We start from the raw sequence: 17,364 nt of genomic DNA, 5'->3' as shown, positions 1-17,364 counted from the left end.
CTTTAAAACCTCTAGTAACTTTAAACTCAGTGATTCCGTTTGACATCCATGTTAGTTATCGGGTTGCTCTCTCTCTCTCTCTCCCTCGTGTCGTACAAGACATGTGAACTCGTTCCAAACCCCTAACGTTGCTCATCCAATTAAAGATGAAATTTAGCCAGGTCGGGAATAACTGGGGTCAGACCGGGTTTCCAAAACGCTACATGAATCACACACGCACATTGTGCAATGGAATTCGCAATATATAAAGGACCGGCACAACGTGAGCGGAGTGAGGAGCCGGGCGAGAAGCCAGTGCACAGGTAAGCCGACTCTCAGATGGGGAGGAGGGGGCATGATTCCTGCTTCGAGTGGAGCTTTGCGCGGTTTCCGTTGGGGGCGTGAGCAGCGCGGACGGGTTTTAGCTGTTGCTGACAGAAACGGCATTATCCATATCGGCAGTTGAATCTCATGCCTGAAATGTAAAAGGTTCCTGCACCATCTGTAGATGTCACTGAGTTCGGCTACTGCTGAAAAACTTTAAAACTTGAAAATTGTTCCTGCCGTTTCTCTCCGCTGTAGTTATCTGTTTATTTCCTGCCTAAACCCTGTCTCTCATTCCCCTTGATAAAATATGCATTTTACCCCGCGGAGTTCTCACTCGCCCCATCTTGCTCTTTAATTACCCCACCAGTCATCTCATCTATCTTTCATTATGTCCACTTTATCCCCCCCTCTCTCTCTCTCGCTGTCTCGTTTTTCTTTCTCCCCCCCCCCCCGACTTTCCCGTGCCACTTATTTCTCAGCTCACTCTTCCATCCATCTGTCTCGTTCAATTTCCCGTCCACCACTTTGATCTAGTCCATCCTTCACGTCGCTCACAGCTTCTGTCTGTCCCTCGGCTATTACATATAAATGCAATTTCGCAATCTCTCTCTGTCTAAACACCCCAGTGCTAATATAACCCGCCTTTCTATTTTGATCAACACCCTTCACTCGTACTTTCCGATGAAACCTTACCAATTCCTATAAACTTCAAACTGTCATTCAGCGAGCATGTCGGCTCCACAGATGCGCTGAGAGTGAGGAGGCTGTCACACCGCCAATTCCATCCCCTACCCCACCGGCCACTTTGAACTCTGCCTCCTCCCGGAGCCAGAGCTGGCCCCGGCACCGTAACCTGGTGCGGCGCGATTCCACTCTGAGTAAGCGAGCAGGGGCGAGTGAGTCATCGAGCCCGCTAGCCCAGCCCGAGAAATAGCCGGGGCTGAATCCTCCAGGGAGGTTGAGAGGTTTATTGCAGTCGATTGCGTGGAAAGGGACCAGGGCCATTAGAGAAAATCCGGTCTCTCCCAGAGAAGAAGAAAAAATATCTTTGAGAGTTAGAAAGTTGCCCTTAGGAAGGGGGGTGTGTGTGTGTGTGTGTGTGTGTGTTTCCCCCAACTAGGCACAATGTTTACCAGTGCAAAGTAGAGTGTACAGCCGGTGTAAAACCGTACCAACACCTTGTTTGTTAGATTGAACCTCGGAAAACCCGAATCTGCAGTCTAAAGATGAGAAGCTTCGCCCTCTCTGTCTGGGCCGCCCTGTGGGTGCTGGCCCCTCATTGCTCGGGACGTTCCGCGGTCACCGAGAAACGCATCCGAGACGCACGCCTGCTGGCCAAGACCACGATCGCCCGCATTCAGCTGCTCAACCTCCGGGTAAGCCCTTCCGAGCTGCAGGAGTGGGAGTGGCGCCGGTTCGGAAGTGGATTTGTGAGGGTGAAAGATGAAGGCGGGGAAGGGGGAGGGAACAAGCGAATTTAAGTGATAGCGCGGGAAACTGGGCGTATTTGAGTGATGGAAAGGACAGGAGAGGAAACTGGTTGCTGAAGCCTAAAACAGACGAGAACAACAAGAAGAAGCTGGAGGAACTCGGCAGCGAGCTTGGAGGGAAAAGGACAGTCGACGTCCAGGTGACTGTCTATTTCCCTCCATAGACGTTGCCTTACTCGCTGAGTTCTTCCATCTTCTTGTGTGTTGCTCCACCATACACATTGACGCCGCGCCGTACCGCTCGAGGGCCGGTCCGCCGGCTTTACCGAGCCTGCCTGCCCTCTCGATTCTGGCCCGCTACCCGGAGGGACGCTGGCCAGCACAACAGCAGTGCCCCTTCTCTTTAGGAAGTCAGTTAAATCTGTCTGTCTCGTCCATCGAGAGACGCAAACGATCTAAACGAAATTGAGTCAAGTGGACGGATAGATGGAATATTCAGAGGGACGGTCAGCTTGCCTCCAACGAAAGCACCTACCGGTCCCGTACTCCGTTTTACACATAATTCGTTAAAACGTTTGGAAATATAATAAAGAATAAAATAAAACTATATATTTGTAAAACCTCAACCTCAACTGTGAGGGCCAGTGGGACTAGGTGAGAGTAAGCATCGGCACAGACTAGAAGGGCCGAGATGGCCTGTTTCCGTGCTGTAATTGTTATATGGTGATATTTCCATATTTATTATACAAATTAAGATGATGAGGAATAAAGATGAACGAAGGAAATTAGAATAAAGTTAGTAAGCGGCTGCGAACGGAAGGGCGAATAAAGCTTGGAAATTATTTGTTTAATTATGTCCCTCTATTTTAGATACAATTTACTCCTCTCTATCGTTATGATATTTACATAAAATTCTTGTACGTTCTGAAGCTCCTTAGTAAATTACTTCCTGAATATTTCTGCTCCAAACCGTCCGATTATAAAATTATTTCAAGAGTGGAAATGAAACGTCCGATCAGCAAAGCGAAATTAGCAGCGACAAATCCTTCCAAACACAGGGCACACAGAGCCGAGATCGCTAACAGCTGGACACATGAAGTAACATTTCTCAGCACATTAGGAATCCCAGATCAATCACCTTAATGTCTGTATGAGAGTAGAAAATTAAAACGGAATTTTAAACGACTTATATGACACGAACATGTCATGTCAATAAATGGCCAAAAATAAACATATTTCATATTAAGCAGTTAACCCGGGGTTCCCGATCTGAGGAACAGGACCAATTAACAGAAACCCCGCAGAGGTTCGTTTATTTTACTCCAGGGTTAGCTTCCTTCGCTTGGTTATGTACGTCTATATTGCGATTGGTTACCTGAGTCCAGTTCGTTCCCACTCCCTCGCTCGGAGCACCTGGCTAAAAAGCTAGTTAAGGTAACACGAAATCTTTTCGCTATCTCGCCATTAAAGTAACAGAGCCGAGCCCGCCAGGCACACTGTCAGCTGAACCGGCGTGGCGCGTTAGTGTGGAGATGCGAAGCCCTGAATTTGTGCGGCTGTTGCGTGAGGGCAGAACTGAGCTGATGTCCATCAAAACGATGCTGACGCCGCAGACTTGTCTAACCCCGAGCTCTTTTGGAATAGTGCAAGGAGTCAGAGGTCACGGTGGAAGTGAGATGCAGAATTAAAACGCCAAAGAGCAAGGAGCTCAAATCGTAGTCAACTTGGCGGACTGGACGAAAGCGGCCAGCAAAAATCAGTCTCCCAGAGCAAGCAAGTCAGTCAGTTGTGAGAACCAATCTGCGTTTATATAGCACCTTCCAGGGACGTTTTCATCAGGAGGTACAGGTTACTGAAAGCTTGAAAGGTTTGACAGGCGGGTAAGAGTGAGGAGGGGGAGAGAATTTAGGAGCTTAACATCAGGCACAGCTGGAAATGGCGAAGAGAGAACTTTGCGAGCCCAGAGTGAGGCGGTTGGCAAAGCCCAGGGAAATAACTGGCCTAAGGGAGAGAGGTGGCAAAGGCCAATCAGAGAAATAAGCATAAAACTACTTAAATGGAGAATATGAGATTAAAATCATCCCAGTTACTGATAGTCCATTTGAGGATTTTGAAGGGTTATGAGAGATGGAAAAATTACTGGCATGGAGAGAGGTAGGTAAATTAGGTATAAGGGCAGGCTGTGAAAATAAAAGATTAAAAAAAAACAAATGTATTGCCAGTTGGAAATGAGAAATAAAAAAGACATTGTTGGTAGCATTTGGGGCCCTTATCTAAGAAAGGATGTGCTAGCATTCGAGAAGGTTCAGAGATTCACAAGAATAATCCCAGGAAGGAAAGGGTTAATGTAGAAGGAACATTTGATGGCAATGTTGTGCTCCACCATTGAAGCTGCTATTGGTCCTGCTAATAAGGTACCAGGTTCTGAAATAGAAACACAGGAGATGCTCAGCATCTCTGTGAGAGTAAAACAGAATTAACATTTCACATCAACAGACAGATTTTGAAGTTTTATTATATTAAAGAGCTGCTGGCATAAGAACATATAAAATTGAAGTCAACAGCATTATCTGCACTGGCTACGTAATCACCTTAACCAAATAGACATTATCCGTAGTCTTGGAGTCGACAACTAAATGTTTCAATGATACATAAATGTCTGTAGTTTGAAAATGTGGGGATATCCGATGTTAATAGATGGGTGGCTCCATAACTTAATGTTAGAGGTAAGTTATTTCAAACATGATTTTATTTTTTTCAGTTCAAACTCTCACCAAGCATAGAAATCACTGGACTTGATTTGATTCCGGCACCACTCAGAGACATTACTCAGGAGAACCTGGGGACTGTGCATGGGGCACTGGACTGTCTTGGTGAGAGCCTCTCCACTCTCCGGATAAGCAACACTGTGCAGATCCAAACTGATTTGAAGAGCCTCAAAGTGCTGGTCAGATCATTGGCAACTTCGCACGGCTGCCCTGCCTCCAGGTGTGCAGCATCTCAACAACTGAGGAATTTTCTGCAGCAGTACTCTGCCTTTATTCACACCATCAGACCTGTTGTTCTGGACAGGCTCCGAAACTACCTCAGCAGGCTGCTCGTGGTATTGAGCAACCCTTTGAGTTGCAATGGTCCAGCCTTGAAAAGGTCTTCAGGGTATGTATTTTGAGCATTTGGAAGGTGCATCTGCAATGGAGGAGTATGATTTAAAGAGGCATTATTCTTCCTTAGCTGCAAATCATTTAACATCACAACTTTAGGTTGGCTGTGGGAGCATTATCGTTGGATTCCAAGACCTTGGCCTAGAAAATTAAGCAGAATGGCTCTTCCTGAATGCTCTTTCACAGCTTGAGCTGGGAAATCTGCTTAGGTCAATGTGAACCAAAGATGCCATTTTGTTCTTCCTATTCCTGTGGATGAGTGCACTGGTGGGAAAGCATCCCAACAAGAATTATTGCCTTAAAGTTTAGTGGAGAACATGTTGAAAGAGAACATTTGTCTAGATATAATTCTGTGGACAACCACAGGATAGAGCAAAGAGCACAATGTGTGGAGGTGAATTAAAGTTCAAGGGCTATCATAGGCAACTAATCTCAGATATTTAAAATCCATTGAGTACATTCAAAAATATTTATTATTATAAATGTTAGCCCTTGGCCTTTCCCACCCACCTGGATTCACCTAAGACCTTCCAGTTAGTGTCCTTTCCCTCCCCTACCTTTTTATTCTGGCATCTTCCCACTTCTTTCTCAGCCCTGATGATGGGTCTCAGCCCAAAATGCAACTACTTATTCATTTCCTGAGATTCTGCCTGACCCACTGAGTTCCTTCAGCATTTTGTGTGTGTTGTTTTGGATTTCCAACATCTGCAGACTCTCTCATGTTTATATCGTGCCTTCTGTCCTTTGGTGATAAATTGGCACCATGTTATGCTGAATCTGGTGTGGATGATATTCATACAAAGAAAGCATGTGTGAATTCAACCATAGGAAACATTCATCTGTTGTCAAAGTTGCCCAATGTTGATATAATTATATCCCAAAATCCTACTAAGAATATGTCAATTGAACTATTAAAATTAGTATCAAAAAGTTTTTGTTGGGACCCAGAAAACTGGCCGCTCAGTTTAGTCACTCACAGCTGAGTGGTAAAACACAAGTACGGCCTGAATGATACCCCGAGGGAGTGGAGCGGGCCACCTGGCCCCAGACCTGCATTGCCACCCGCAATGATCGCGGCTGATTCTCCTAACCCTCATGACACCCGTTTTAAAAACTGTTCATCCATCTTTCAGAGAGCAGGCTGGCGAACTTCTACGGGATCAGATTCTTCTTGTTCATTTGGTTGCTGCAAGGAATGGCTAGTTGAGATGTCTGGCAGTGTCAGGTGTGGAAATGTGACTAAATCACATCAATCTCATTGCACCTTATCTGCCAACTGAACTTTTATTTGTAAAGTTGAGTTCAGTCAAATATCTATTCTCCATATTCCTTTCACCAGTCACCCCTCTGCTAAGTGACAAATGATGAGTTTCTGTCCTGTAAAATATTGATAATAAAACTAACATCCTTCTTTTCATCCTGAATTCAGTTATCTCTCCAAGCTGCAAAACCCTCGAAGATCCCTGCTTTTCCTACTTTTGACCTCCCACATCCTTAATGACCATATCATCTGTTGTCTTGGCCAAAGAACTGTCTCCCCGCCCCCCCCCCCCAGACTTCCCTGCCATTCTTTCTTTAGATTCAGGATTCATAATTTAATATCATTTCCAGTGCACAATTGTGAAGGAGAACTTAATAAGGTCTCCAGCTCCACTGCAACACAATAATAATAAAAAACACACTAAATATGAACACATGACATAGCTTATATAGAGATTGATTGCACATCCATAAAGTGATGGCAAGGTGACTGACGTGAAATGATAAAGTAGGGTCTGGTGTGGTGAGTTACTGGGTGGAGGTGTTGATCAGATTTTCTGTTTGGGGGAAGTGACTATTTTTGATTTGGTGGTTCTGGTGTGGATGTTGTGTAGGCTCCTCCCTTATGGTAGTGGGACAATCAGTCCATGAGCAGGGTGAGTAGGATCCTTTGTGATGTTACTGGCCCTTCCTCTATATTCTGTACGCTGCTCCTCTATGTGCTCCTTAACACTGGCTTCTCAGTTGAAGCTTTTGGTGAATATCACTTGTCACAAAACTGGGTTATTGCTGAAAGTGAAAAAAAAGACTTGTTATGATGCAGTCACGTTTCCTAACTTCAGGAAAACCAGAATGCCAGTAAATGAAGTACATTTGGAATGTAAATCAAATAAACCATAGATGCTGGAAATCTGAAACCAAAACAGAAAATGCAGGACAGACAGCATCCATGGAAAGGAAAACAGTTAACAATTTGAGTTTAAGACCCTTCATCAAAACATTTGGGATATAGCTCCTTCACTGATAATATCCAAACACTGCCCAGAAGAAGGCAATGCAAACCACTTCTATAGAAATATTTGTCTAGAACAATCATGGTCATGGAAAAACCATGATTGCTCACATCATACAACATGGCACAAAATAAACCAACGAATAAATGAATATCCAAACAATGTCCTTAAAATAAGTCTTTGCTCAGTTAGAATTATGCAGCTCCAGGAAGTGTATTTATGTCTCTTTAATGTTTATCATATCGGGTTTGGTAAATTTTATTTATTTATTTGCTACCAGTAGGCTTTACAGGATAGAAACAATCTAGAAACAAAAAATAAATAAATACTATTTTCTGCCACAGTCAGTATTGAATTCCTTCTGACTTGGTCCAACTTGGGATCAACTTCCTCCATTAAACACATAAGAAGCCCATTTGGTGCAAGGGTTTAATGCAGAATGAATCTACCAGTACATTTTCCTTAAATTACTGCCTTAGTTTTAGTTTACAATATACTTGCTTACAGGTAATGAGTGGGACCAGAGGAGCATATTTCTGGTATGAAAAGTAGTGAAGTTCTGTCTCCCATCAGCTCACCAGCAGGGTACAGCAATCTACCTTCAGGCACTTTCTAGTCCAAACCAGCCTGTCACCTGATGTCACTGTAATGAAGTCCATATTTATTTGGAATACTGGGCTTTTACGTCACCAGTGATTCCCATGTCTTGAATGACTGCTGCACTATATTTACTGAACGTGGACTGTTGGTGTTTGGATGTGTAAAAAATTATCCAAACGGAGAGGAGTGGGGCTGGAAAAAAGTTGAGGGAACTTGAAAAAAATAAATTATTTGTAATAATGTAGATTTTATGATTAATGCCTGTATTTTAATTTATTAAAAATTAAAGCTTTAATATTTAAAAATTACCACCTGTTGTATCTTTCATTAATATCTACAACATGCAAATCACACCGGCAGCTCCAAATCAACCCTTGTGCACTGTGGTAATTGATTCTGTAAGTCTAATGGCTAAGCCCAGAAATAGTCTGGCTTGAGCACATAACTAGAAATTAGTTCACTGATTCCAACTTTGAATGCTTATGGAATTTTAGAATGGTACAAAAAATGTTATTCAGGCCATTCTCCTTGCACCAGTTCTCAAAAGAACTATCCTTTTAGTAATAGAACAGTCACTTGGGCTGAGTATGATGTTCTCCTAGGGGTTGTTTATTGGTGAGTCGTCAGGTGGCTGGTGAGGCTGATCTGGGATCCACATGTTCTGGTGCAGTGCGGGCAAGAGTAAATGGTTGTGGTTAGTGTTTGGGTCTTTTGTTTGTTCAGTTTCTCCTTTCACAGTTCCCCTTGCTCCGTGCGGCACAGCAGAAATCAGTCTCATTTAGCACAGCTCCCTCTTGAACAGATTTCTATTAGCTGTTTCTACTGAGTGCAATGTCTTCTCAGTTTTTAGGTGTAATGTTGAATTTCTTTGGGCTGATTTTGGTGTTATTTTTCAAACATTTCCTTCAACCCATTGACTTTCCATTAACTGGGAGTAACGGATCTGAGTGAGGCATCCCGATGATGTCACCTATCCATCGGAGTTTGTGTCATTTTCTGGAGGTGGAGATACTGTTCATGTTTGCCTCCTCCAGTACACTGGTGTTAGTGCACCTGTCCTCCCAGCTGATCCTCGTAATCTGTCAGAGGGATCTTTGGTGGTGGTGTTCCTGGGCTCTCTGGTGCCTACTGTAGACAATACCGCCCTGTTAGTACCTCACAGCTGCCCCTTCTCGAACAGCTCTCCCAGTTAAGACTGTGTGGAGATAATTGGATTAATTTAAAAAGGTAAAACAAATCTGAATCTATTTCCACGTTTCAGATCTGTACACTATAATTTGCTGGGTGCAAGAGTAACTCTCCTCAGCTTGCTCCGCTCTGCTGGTTACAGTAAATCATGGCATTTGGTTTCTTGGACACAGGGCCAATAAAAACAGATTCTCCTAATTTCAGTCAGGCAATGTCACAATTTTAAAATTCTTATCCTTCTTGCTGAATTATGAAGAACTTTCTTGCTGTCTCATTCATAAAGTCTCTTCCAGCTCAATAACTGATCTTTTCTCATTCTTCATTGTGTTTGACTTTATTATTCTGCCACAAACCTTCAAATGTAGATTTGAAAACCACAGAATGATAAAATCAGAGCACATAGAAACAGATCCTTCAGTCCACTGAGTTAGCACCAACCATTTTATCAGATTCTACTCCTCAATCATATCCCAATGTTAATTTACTGTGGCCATTAAAAACTGTTCACCAACACATCTTAGGGATTTAAAATAAAACATTAAAGTGCTTAAGACATTCAAGGTAAGTTGCTAAACAAATGGCAATTTTATAAAAATAAAAGCAAGCCAGTGTAATGACAGTTTTGGGAACTTTTATGCTTCAAAGAGATGAGGCTTCACCTTAGCATCAGATTAACACAAGACATTCTGAAGACACTGGGTCGATTTCAGAATCCAAATCTGGTTCAATATCTTCAGCATATGTTGTGAAGTTTGTTGTTTTACGGCAGCAGTACATTGCAATACACAGTAATAAAAACTATAAATGACATTAAGATATATATGTATATATAAAATCAAATAAGCAGTGCTAAAAGAAAGGGAAAAATACTGATGTAGTGTTCATGGGTTCTTTGTCCATTCAGAAATATGTTGATGGAGGGGAAGATGCATTCCTTAAACATTAAGTGTATGTCTTCAGGCTCCTGTACAGTGCCTTGAAAAAATATTCAGCCGAACAACTATTTTCACATTTTTACTTTCTCAGTTTCTAAAATTAAAACATATTGAGTAGGATTATTTGAGCTAATCTGCAAAACATTGTGTGTTGTGTCAAATCAAAAGAAAAATTCCAAAATGAGTTAACAATTTACTAAAAATTAAAAACCAAAATTGTGAGGCTGAAAAAATATTCATCCCCTTTGTAATTACTACACTAACTTTCCTCTGGTGCTATGTACTGTATTACCTTACCAACCCACCCAAATTGTGGATGTAAGAAATTGGAGGATCACCTGTTTTCAATGAATTCATAATAATAAATGCCCCTCTCTCAGTAGAGTCCAGCAGTATGGTAGATTATCAACAGACCAAACCAAAATGAGGGCAAAAGAGCATTCAAGACAAGTCGGGGAAATGATAATAGAGAAGCCCAAATCTGGGGAAGGGTACAGACCATCTTAAAGGCACTGAACATACCTTGAGCTCAGTGCAGTCCATCATGGAAAAGTGGAAAAAGTATGGAACTACAGCCACACTGCCCGGTTCTAGTCAGCCCTCTAAATTTAGTCACCGGAGAAGAATGGCACTTGTAAGAGAAGCTACTGTGACGCCAACAGCCACTCTGAGTGAGCCCCACAATCTTTGAGGCCTTGCACAAAAAGGAAGAGTGGCAAGGGAGAAGAGCCAACTAAAAAAAAGCAAACCCTTGTCTGTGAATACCTTACAAAGTGCCCCTTAGAATATAGTCTTGGAAGAAGGTCTTATGGTTGGCAGAGACTGAAGTGGAAAATTTTGGCCTAAACACTGAGCAGTATGTATGGCGTAAATCTAATTCTGTATATCAGCCAGGTAACACCATCCCTACTGTGAAGTGTGGTGGAGGAAACATCATGCTATAGGGACGCTTTTAAGCAACAGTGACTGGAAATCTGGTCAGGATTGTGGGAAGATGAATGTTGCTAAATACAGAGAAATCCTAGATAAAAACCTGCTCAGCTCTGCCATAAAGCTTAAACTGGGGAGGAAGTTCATCTTTCAGCAAGACAACGACCCATAGCACACTGCCAGAGCAATCAGGGAGCAGCTTCAAATGTAGAAAATCGATATCCTTGAGTGGCCCAGTCAGAGACCTGACCTTAACCTGATCGAACATCTCTGAAAGGACCTCAAGATTGCTGTCCACTGCCACTCCCAACAAACCTGGGTCAGTTTGAGCAATTTTACAAGGAGGAATGGGGAAAACTTTGTTTGATTATGTTGTGTAAAGCTGATAGAGACTTATCCAAAAAGCCTACTGGCTGTAATACAAACTTTGTAGTTGTGAGAGGTAGTTCAATTAAGTATTGAGCAAAGGGGAATGAATACTTTTGAATTGCTGACATTTCAGTTTTTGAATTTTTAGTTTTTCCCTGTTTTTGGGTCCTACTGCGGGAAAAAAGAGCATGTAATTCACAAATAAAAATTCTCAATTAAATTAATCAAAATTCCTGGTTGCAATACTCTTATGTGAACAAAGGGTTGGGGGCTGAACATTTCTACAAGACCCTGTGCCTTCTACTTGATGGTAGCAGTGAGAAGAGGGCATGTCCTGGGTGATGGCGGTCCTTAGGGATTGATGCTGCCCTGTTGAGGCATCGTCTTATGAAGCTTTCCTGGAAGCTGGACAGGTGAGTGCCCACGATGGAGCTGGCTGAGTTTCTGAAGCATTTTGTGAACCTGTGCAGTTGTCCCTCCATACCAGACAGTGATGCAACCAGTTCGGATGTTTTCCATAATACATCTGTAGAAATTTGTGAGTGTCTTTGGTAATGTACAGATTCTCTTCAAACTTCTAATGAAATATAGCCACTGTTCCTTCTTTGTAATTGCAACAATATGTTCAGCACAAGGTAGATCCTCAGAGATGTTGACACCCTGGAACTTGAAACTGCTCACCCTTTCGACTTCTAATCCCACGATGACAACTGGTATGTGTTCCCTCGACTTCCTCTTCCCCTTCATGTATAAGGTGATGAGAGACATTGATCGTGTGGATAGTCAAAGGCTTTTTCCCAGCGCTGAAATGGTTAACACGAGAGGGCACAGTTTTAAGGTGCTGGGGAGTAGGTACAGAGGAGATGTCAGGGGTAAGTTTTTTATGCAGAGAGTGGTGAGTGCATGGAATGGGCTGCTGGGGACGGTGGTGGAGGTGGAAATGATAGGGTCTTTTAAGAGACTTTTAGATAGGTACATGGAGCTTAGAACAATAGGGAGCTATGGGTAAACTAGCTAATTTGTAAGGTAGGGGCATGTTTGGCAAACTTTGTGGGCTGAAGGGCCTGTATTGTGCTTTAGGTTTTCAATGTTTCTATGTTCACAATCAATTCCTTGGTCTTGCTGTGACATTGAGTGTGAGGTTTGTTGTTGTGACACCACTCAATCAGCTGATCTATCTCACTCCTGTACGCCTTTTTGTCACCATCTGAAATACTGCCAGCAATAGTTGTGCCATCAGCAATTTTATAGATGCCATTTGAGGTTTGCCTGGCCACACAGTTGTGGGTCTAAAGAGAGTAATGCAGTGGGCTATGCACAACTTCCTGAGGTGTGCCCAGGATTGGTATTTCCAAGCCCCACAGACTGTGGTCTCTGAGTGAGGAAGTAAAGGAACCAGTTGCAGAGAGAGGTACAGAGGCCCAGGTTATGGACCTTGTTAATTAGAACTGAGGGTATGATGGTGTTGAATGCTGAGCTGTAGTCAGTAAACAACAGCCCGATACACTGTAATTATTATATTGTCCAAGTGATCCAGGGCCAAGTGGAGAGCCAGTCAGATTGCATCCCCTGTAGACCTATCATGGTGATAGGCAAATTGTAGCTCCAGGCCTTGATTCTGGCCATGATCAACATCTCAAAGCACTTCATCACAATAGACAGTAGGTGCAGGAGTAGGCCATTCGGCCCTTCTAGCCAGCACCGCCATTCACTGTGATCATGGCTGATCATACACAATCAGTACCCCGTTCCTGCCCTCTCCCCATATCCCTTGACCCCGTTATCTATAAGAGCTCTATCTAACTCTCTCTTGAATGCATCCAGAGACTTGGCCTCCTCTGCCTTCTGGGGCAGAGCATTCCACATATCCACCACTCTCTGGGTGAAAAAGTTTTTCCGCATCTCTGTTCTAAATGGCCTACCCCTTATTCTTAAACTGTGGCCTCTAGTTCTGGACTCACCCATCAGCGGGAACATGCTTCCTGCCTCCTGCGTGTCCAATCCCTTAATAATCTTATATGTTTCAATCAGATCCCCTCTCATCCTTCTAAATTCCAGTGTATACAAGCCCAGTCGCTCCAATCTTTCAACATATGACAGTCCCGCCATTCCGGGAATTAACCTTGTGAACTTATGCTGCACTCCCTTAATAGCAAGAAATTCCTTCCTCAAATTTGTAGATGTGCAAGTCCACTGGGTGATAGTCATTGATTTCTCCTTCTGGTGTTTTTATCCTTTACCCCTCCGCCTTCCCTCTTCTTCTATTTCCCACTTGGCCTTCTTATCTCTTCTCCATACCTGCCCCCCACCTTCTTTCCTTCCCCCGTGCTCCAGTGTCCACAACTGTCAGATTCCTTCTACTCCATCCCTTTACCTTTCCCAGCCACCTTGCTTCATCTAATAACTTCTAGCTAGCCCTCCTCTCCTTCCCCACCACACCTTCTTCCCACTTCCTTTTCAGTCTTGATGAAGAGTCTCGGCCCATAGGTGCAGCCAAACCTGCTGAGTTCCTCCAGCATTTTGTATGATTTGCACCAAATTAACACATCCTGCGATTCCAGGCAGAAATCATTCCACTTCCTATCACTTTTGTAGATAACACCAAAATATCCTGTTAAAGACATAAAACAAACTTGATAAAAGAAGAGTCCATTGGATGTCTGACACTGAAATTTACAGTACTCTGCTAAAGACTTAAGCGCTGTATATATATAGCTAGATATATGGCTTCTCCTCCAGTCTGCCTACGTTCAGCGTCAACAGTCCTTTCGGACATAGCTAACAAACTCTGTCCCATCTAAATTTTTGCTCCAAAAAGGTGCCAATCAATATTAGGGAAGTTGAAGTCGCCCATGACAACAGCCCTTTCCAGCATCTACCTGGTTGACTGCTCCTCAGTATCTAGGTTGTTATTTATACTCGCAACAGAGGGTTCCACCCTTGTTGCCTTTGACTTCAACCCACACTGATGATCCCTCCACAATGTCCTCCCTTTCAACTCCTTAAGTCAAGTCAAGTCAAGTTTATTTATATAGCACGTTTAGAAACAACCCACGTTGACCGAAGTGCTGTACAGATCAGAGCAGATAGCTAAAATTACAAGTACAAGAAACACAGACATAACCAACAGGGCAAACAGCTTACAGGCACAAAAGGAACACAAGGGCCTTGGCACGAGCCAAAAATCAGCCACATCAGGAGGATTCAAGCGCTAGTGAATGAAAGTAAGTTTTGAGCCTGGATGGAGGGGGCAGATCTGATAGGGAGGGGAATGCTGTTCCACAGTCCAGGGGCTACAATAGCAAAGGCGTGGTCACCCCTGAGCTTAAGTTTAGATCGTGGGACAGCCAGGAGCCCCAAGTCAGTCGACCTGAGGGACCTGGAAGTAGAATAAGGGGTTAGAGGGTCTGTGATATGGGGGGGCAGCCCATTTAAGGCTTTATAAACAAATAGGACAATCTTAAAATCAATTCTGAACCGTACTGGCAGCCAGTGGAGGGAGGCCAGGACAGGAGTAATATGGTCCCTCTTCCGGGCACCTGTCAGGAGCCCGGCTGTGGCGTTCTGGACCAGTTGCAGACGGGACAGGGACGACTGACTAATCCCAGGTACACAGGGAGTTGGAGTAGACCATGCGGGAGGATGACCTTCTCGAGATCTTTGAAAGAGAGAAACGGCTTGATTTTGGCAATTGTACGAAGCTGGAAAAAAACTGGCTTTTACTACTGCATTAACTTGCTTGTCAAACTTAAAGGCGGAATCAAATATTACACCAAAGGATTTAACATGGGGTTTGACAAGGGTGGACAGGTTACCAAGACTGTTGGTAATCACTTTGATGGAGTCAGGGGGGTCAAATAGGATGATTTCAGACTCGCCTTCACTCAGCTGTAGGAAGTTTTGCGCCAACTAACACTTCATGTCCTCAAGGCAGTTCATGAGGCTGGCTAGATTTGGCTCGTCGTTTGGGTTCGGGGGAGATAAAGCTGCTTGTCATCAGCAATCCATCTTTACTACTACAAATAAACCCCAGCACTGCAACAAGATTTCAGAGCTTCTGGTAATTATTTCTGTAATAGTCACCAATTACAATTGTAAAACTCTTACACACGTATAGGGGGCCCAAGACTTTTGCACAGTACTGCATTTGTCAACATAGAGCAGAGAGCGAGTTTGTAAATCTGAAGGGGATGAAGAATGTTGGGAATGGCGAGGGTGGAGTGCCATGTGAGGGGTATGGGACAGGTGGAAGAGAAAGAGTTTTGGGGTGCGGGCAGACGCACCCAACCCAGAGACACCAGCCAAGGTTATTTGATTCCAAACAGTATTTATCTGGTACTTCACACTCCCTCCCCCTCCCTTCCCCTTTTCCCAACCATGATTCCACTCAACCTGCCCCCTTCCCACTCTCAGTCCACGATAGAGACCCCTTTCAGAATCAGGTTTATCATCACTCACATCTGTCATAAAATTTGTTTTTTTGTGGTAGCAGTACAGTGCAATGTATGAAATTGGTACAGGACTGTGTGAAAGTCTCTGGCATCCTATGTAGCTATATATATGCCGAAGGCTTTTGCACTGTGCTGTAAAGAGGCATATTGCTTGACCTTTGACCTGAGAGTTTTGTACTGTACTCCAAAGGGGCATACTGATTGATCTTTGGCACTCAGAAGTAGGCTAAATTTGATCTGGGTCACTCACTGGTGTAAATCTGGACATCGCCATGGTGACCGGATTATTTGCAATGTAAAGGGCAGGAGAATGGAGCTACAGGACAAAGGTAAAGGTAAAGATTTGCTTTCTTTGTCACTTGAACATTGAAGCATGCGTCATTTGCATCAGATCAAATCAGCGAGGATTGTGCCTACCAGCTTGCCCACAGCTCACTAACCCGAACTTGTCTGTCTTTGGAATGCGTGAGGAAACTGGAACTCCAGGAGGAAACCATGTGGCACAAACTCCTTACTCTACTCAGCAATCACTGTGAAGTGCAGCTCGAATCACCACACCGCCATGGTGCCTGATGCAGGGTCACTCTGTTAAACAGCTAATTCAGACAACGGGTCAGATAGTTTCTCTGCGCTGTATGAATGACCATCTCAAAGCACAGACCCAATGGTCTGTTAATCAACAGTGCACAAAAGGCCCCATCAAGGGAAATCCAATCATTGTTTTAATTTTATGTTTAATATAATAACCACATTTTTCAGTGTAGCAGCTTGGTTTTGTGTGCTTCAATTAGGTTGATAGTTAAAGAAAATCTAATTAAAACAAAAAATGTTAATTGGGAATGGAATTAGACATCAGCCCATTAGAGATTATGGCACCCTCTGATCTAACCACTAATTGTAGCAGGTGTGAGCAGGAAGTCCAATCACTTATTCATTGTGGGATGTTACAACTTGCTGCAAGTAATGATGATTGCTGAGGGTGGTGTAGTTCTGCTTATTCAGTCAGGCAGATCCATACACAACATGCTGTAAGTAGACCTGAGATACCCATACTCAACGGATCAGTTCAGAGCTGCCATAGTTGGTCATGATATGGCATTTGTAGTGGACAGATCTACACATACACGTGGAAACACGTACAAAATGCTAGAGGAACTCCGAAGGTCAGGTGGCATCCATGGAGGGGAATAAACAGATGACGTTTCTGGGCAAGACCCTTCATCAGGACTAGAAAGGAAGGGGAAGAAGCCAGAATAAGGAGGTGCAGGAAGGTGAAGGAGGAAGAGGTGGGAGGTGAGATCAGATGGGGAAGGTGGGGGTTGGGGAAAGGTTGAATATTGTCGTCTTTAAACTGGTGGAGCCTGTACTTTGAGATGCCAGGACAAGACTGAATATTTACAACTATTCTATTCCGCAGGAGCCAACGAGATGGTCCCTTTAGCTTCCAGCTGAGGTTGTCACCGTGCAAATGCCAGACTTAGCCAATCCAATTCAGGCAGACAGGATTCAGAAAAGATCATGGATTCCAGCAACAGGAACCACCTCTCACCAACTGCAACAGAACGATGATCCACCACGTGGAAAACAGTCCAAGCATGTCCTGACCTTTCAAAGACAAACCAACTGCAGCCAGACGTTGACCTATTAGTTGACTCTAGATGATATCAGTTGCTATCAACCATGAATTTAATTTGGCAGTTCCTCCTCAATAAACAGTTCGG

General features: G+C 43.6%; 1 protein-coding gene across 1 annotated transcript; it reads left to right on the top strand.

Annotated features, from left to right (window-relative positions):
- The first annotated feature begins 285 nt into the window (after positions 1–285).
- Positions 286–17,360, top strand: LOC132403428 (uncharacterized). The gene is made up of 4 exons (XM_059986832.1): positions 286–302; positions 1,497–1,682; positions 4,498–4,892; positions 17,061–17,360. Exons 2-4 carry the CDS (start codon positions 1,533–1,535, stop codon positions 17,122–17,124), a joined length of 609 nt encoding a protein of 202 aa, XP_059842815.1. The 5' UTR covers positions 286–302; positions 1,497–1,532; the 3' UTR covers positions 17,125–17,360.
- Positions 17,361–17,364: the final 4 nt, after the last annotated feature.

This window comes from Hypanus sabinus, chromosome 13 (assembly GCF_030144855.1).
Source record: "Hypanus sabinus isolate sHypSab1 chromosome 13, sHypSab1.hap1, whole genome shotgun sequence".
Taxonomy (NCBI): domain Eukaryota; kingdom Metazoa; phylum Chordata; class Chondrichthyes; order Myliobatiformes; family Dasyatidae; genus Hypanus; species Hypanus sabinus.
This window is presented reverse-complemented; position numbering and strand designations above follow the sequence as displayed.

Coding starts and splice junctions, on each gene's coding strand:
- LOC132403428 (XM_059986832.1), top strand. CDS start 1,533: ATGAGAAGCTTCGCCCTCTCTGTCTGGGCCGCCCTGTGGGTGCTGGCC. Junction 1,683..4,497: donor TTCAGCTGCTCAACCTCCGG/GTAAGCCCTTCC, acceptor TATTTTTTTCAG/TTCAAACTCTCACCAAGCAT. Junction 4,893..17,060: donor GCCTTGAAAAGGTCTTCAGG/GTATGTATTTTG, acceptor TCTATTCCGCAG/GAGCCAACGAGATGGTCCCT.